General features: G+C 33.7%; 1 protein-coding gene across 1 annotated transcript; it reads right to left on the reverse strand.

Moving 5' to 3' along the window:
• Nucleotides 1–384: 384 nt before the first annotated feature.
• On the reverse strand, nucleotides 385–2,620 carry LOC135218913 (uncharacterized). Its single transcript, XM_064255356.1, has 2 exons — nucleotides 2,512–2,620; nucleotides 385–2,115 (listed from the first exon to the last, which is right to left on the reverse strand). The coding sequence occupies exon 2, from the start codon at nucleotides 1,897–1,899 to the stop codon at nucleotides 385–387; it is 1,515 nt and encodes a 504-aa protein (XP_064111426.1). The 5' UTR covers nucleotides 1,900–2,115; nucleotides 2,512–2,620.
• Between the last annotated feature and the right edge of the window lie 1,564 nt (nucleotides 2,621–4,184).

The following is a 4,184-nucleotide window of genomic DNA, read 5'->3' on the forward strand; positions in this document are numbered from 1 at the left end:
TGGCTAACTCCTTTTCTTCTCTAATTGTATAACTTTTATCACCTAATGTACATGATCCACATTTGCATGCTCCACATTTTGATATACAGTATGTGCCCAAGCTTTCAATGTTGAAAAATTTATCTAAATCCATCCTTAAAAATTCATTATTGTTAACATTAATTTCCTCTATGTTAACCACACTGGAAATCTGATTAACTTTGACATTGAAACTATTGTTCAAAGATTCAAACTTAATCGATGGATGGGAGCCTCGTATGCAATATCCGAACATGTTTTGCATCAATTGTAAATTCCCAACAGACTGTTTGACTTGTGGCATAAGTGTACACCAATCGGATCCTACTAACAAACTCTGTTTCGCCAAACCATGGACGTTCCACATCAGAAAAGACGGATATCATCAAACAAAAGAACGATATTTGTCAGGTCTACCTTACATGCTTCAGATGTTATCTCTTCTATGCCATAAGCCGTGATATACCAGTGTTTACCTTCAAGATCAGTCACTTTGATTACATATTCTTTACTCTTTATAATTTCTACCTTTCTTCCTACCTTAGTGATAGTTAATTCAATGTCTCTACCTTTCAGACCTAGTTTAAAAGCAGTAGCAAATGTTTTCAGTGCTATATCACTTCCAGGGTCCCACAACGTATTCAAAGGTGTGCCATTGCTGTATAATTTACTAATCATTAGCAGTGCTTTGTCTCTTACTAAACATTTGGACTTGACGGAAAGAGTAGTACTGTACATCAGACCTTCTGAAAATGCTCCATGAAGTAATGGATGATGAAATTTTCCACATCTTTGACCTTCAGTTATTACATTACAAGTATTCTTGAGACGACAAAAATTTGATATATGACCAGCTTTCAGACAATTGAAACATGCTCGCCTTTTCCTTACAGTTTCAAACTTCTCAAAATTACCTAGATTGCCAAATGCTGAGCAGCTCCCAGTATTATGAGTGCCTTTTTCATGTAATAAGCACTTCCCAGTTTGCGAAGTATCATTATCCTTACATAAATTAGTGACTATTTGAGTTAGCTGATCTACACGTTGGAGTAATTCATTATGTTTTTCTGGAATACCCTTAATGGATGCTATCATATCTTCTTCATTAACTTGACCTGATATATTATGACAAATCCTAGTACTTGAACATGTCCTGATATCTGAATTTATATATTCCAGTACCCTTTTTTCTTTAAGCAGAAAGGCCATAAGATGTTTAAACAATTCAGTGGAGCTTCTATGTTCTGCTATTTGTACCCACTCACGTTTTTGTGTCATAGGGAGTAACTTTTCTATGTAGCTTACTGTGTTAGCGGTATTCATTTCCCCTTCAAGGTCCATCTTCTGTAAGTCTAACCAACACCTCTCGACTCTCTCAACCATTTTGACAAACGCTCTATTATCACCATCATTAACAGGCTTGATCGATTTCAAGTCTGAAAGTACTGCATCAACTAATTTGCGGTTATCTCCATACTTTAAATCTAACCTACTGAGCATTTCATCATAGTCATTTTCAATACCTCTGACAGTATTTAATGCTTCACCACTCAAACATGACCTCAGTGCATAGGGATCCTTTCCAAAACAATGTACCATTAATCTTTTATAATCATCTCTAAAATTCGGAAAATCTCTAATGTCTCCACTAAACTGAGGCGGTTGCAAAGCCTTCACCTTAACCCTTCTAACACTAGAGTCCTCTACCACATGAATATCTTTTTTGTATGTAGACATAATCTGGACTTTCCTTCTTTCCAAACTATCAATATATTCGTCACACTCAATTAAATGTTCCTCTGGCACCAACCTTAATGAATATGGAGACATACCTCTCATGACAAAATTCAACCTTATCAAAAGCTTTACAGACTTCTTCATAAACCTCAGTCAACGCTGTTGAAGCACTCGCTTGTCCAACAGTGTCCTCGAATATGTTGCATTTTCTCGTGAAAGTCCTCTTGGCCTGTGCTCGATCGTTTTTAGCTTGCTGCAGTTCTTCCTCCATAATAACCGAGTGCCCAATGTGTTGAAATGTTGGATGTGCAGTGAAAGTCACGAAAGATGTTGCAATGCCTTTTATTGATGCGTTTCAACCTGAAACATAAGTAATCCAAAATACTAAAAAATCCTAAATAAATATTATTAAGTGAAAAAACTACAATTCACAAAACTATTCTTGGAAAGTACAAACCATAATGAGATAATTAAGTAATTCAAATAAACTTGAAGCATAAACAAAGATAGTAGAAAAAAGCATTAAACAATGATAGCAGTAAATTACGTGAACATAAATAGAACAATTATCCATTACTAATAATTACAAAAACTTTAAAGCTAATTTAACATTATAAACTTACAAACATATTGAACGGAAATAAGAAAGGTAGTAAACTAGGTAGTTACTACCAAGCATTACCACGTAATTACTCTAAGAATAACACCACACCGGAAACAATCATTTAAAATATTATAATAAAGTTAAGTACTAACACATTTTCTCTCCAAGCCTTTCACTGGACACCAATAATCCGTCACCATTTCCTCTTAACACAAGGAAGCAATAACCCTTCCAGACAGCTGGTGTGTCTCGGACGGCGACTGTTCGTAAAAAGACAACCGTCTTGAATACACTCGTCTCACTCCGCTGCCCAGACTCGGCAGCGCACAACAAGGAATCCACAGAAATGCAGACCTTTAAATTACAAATATTTTAGTCTTAACCATACTAAACATTCTACAATCAAAATACAGCAGTTTAAAACAATTTATAACATTTAAACAATAGATAAGTCTATAAATAAATATCGTCCCAGACGATACAATGATGATCAAATAAAAGGATTCCAAACTTATAGATCAGATAGAAAAAATAGGTATCAAGGGGGAACCGCAATATATGGGAAAGACATAAAACAAGGAAAAATATATGAGAAATATAGTAACTCAGAATGTGAACTAATAGCGGTAGAATTTGAATCTGAAAAATTAATTAACATAGTAATATATAGACCCTCTAATACTAAAGAGTTTGACACAATAATAGAAAAATTGGATGTTAAATGTAGAAATCACAAGGACAAACTATTCTCCTATCTGGAGTCTTTAACTTTTCTTTCGTAGATTGGAAAGAACAAATAGGAGATTGTGGTTGTATTTATACATATAAAAAAAGAGAGTAATAGTAGTGCAGAAGATAAGAGGCAGTTCGAAAAGCCATTAGATATGCTACTAGAATACAACATTCAACAAATAAATCACCTGCCAACAAAAAAGGAAAATACTTTAGAACGAGTATTTCTGAACGAGGTGAATTGTGTTAAAGAAATAATATTTTATAATGCGAGTATTTCAGACTATAATGTCATAGAATTAACAGTCTATTCCAAAGCAAGTGAAAACAGAGATAAGCAAGAGATGAAAAAGTGGGAAGGAAATGGAAAATACAATTTCTACAGTAAAATTATAAAATGTTCATAAATAAATGAAGAATTAAACAAAGATTGGGATAACATTTTCGTAAGTGATGATATACAGGTAAATACGGAGATATTATATAAAATATTAGAGGAAATAGTGGATAAATATATACTGAAGAAGAAAAGTAAACATCAGTCATGCATACCAAGAGACAGAAGGATCTTGTTACAGAAAATCAGAAAGTGGAAAAAAGGTCTTGCAAAAGAAAAGAATGCATGGAAAGTGATGGAGCTAAAAAGAAAGATAGAAAATGCAGAACAAAAGATTATACAATCTAAAGAAAGTGAAAAATGGGACTTGGAAGAAAAAATCCTAGTAAATATCAAGCAAAACCCCAAACTATTGTACTCATATGCAAAAAAGATGAATAAAAGAAGAATAGAAATAGGCCCTCTAAGAATTGAAGGGAGATTAACGAATGAAAATAAGGAAATATGCAACACATTGGCAGAAAGATATGAGAGAATTTACCCCTAGAATTGATAATGAAGATAATGATACAGAAATATGGGACGAAAATAGTGAATATTTATCAGACATAGATATTAATGAAGCCAATATTGTGCAGGCTATTAATGAAATTAAAAATGGAGCAGCAGCTGGGCCTGACGGTGTCCCTGCTATTTTGTTAAAGAAAGTAGTTCATTCTATCGCAAAGCCCCATGCAATATTATTAAGGCAAAGTG

The sequence above is a fragment of the Macrobrachium nipponense genome, chromosome 1 (genome assembly GCF_015104395.2).
Source record: "Macrobrachium nipponense isolate FS-2020 chromosome 1, ASM1510439v2, whole genome shotgun sequence".
In the NCBI taxonomy this organism is placed as follows: domain Eukaryota; kingdom Metazoa; phylum Arthropoda; class Malacostraca; order Decapoda; family Palaemonidae; genus Macrobrachium; species Macrobrachium nipponense.

What these genes read in the sequence shown, in the direction of transcription:
- LOC135218913 (XM_064255356.1), bottom strand. Translation starts at nt 1,899, where the DNA reads ATGAAGAAGTCTGTAAAGCTTTTGATAAGGTTGAATTTTGTCATGAGA.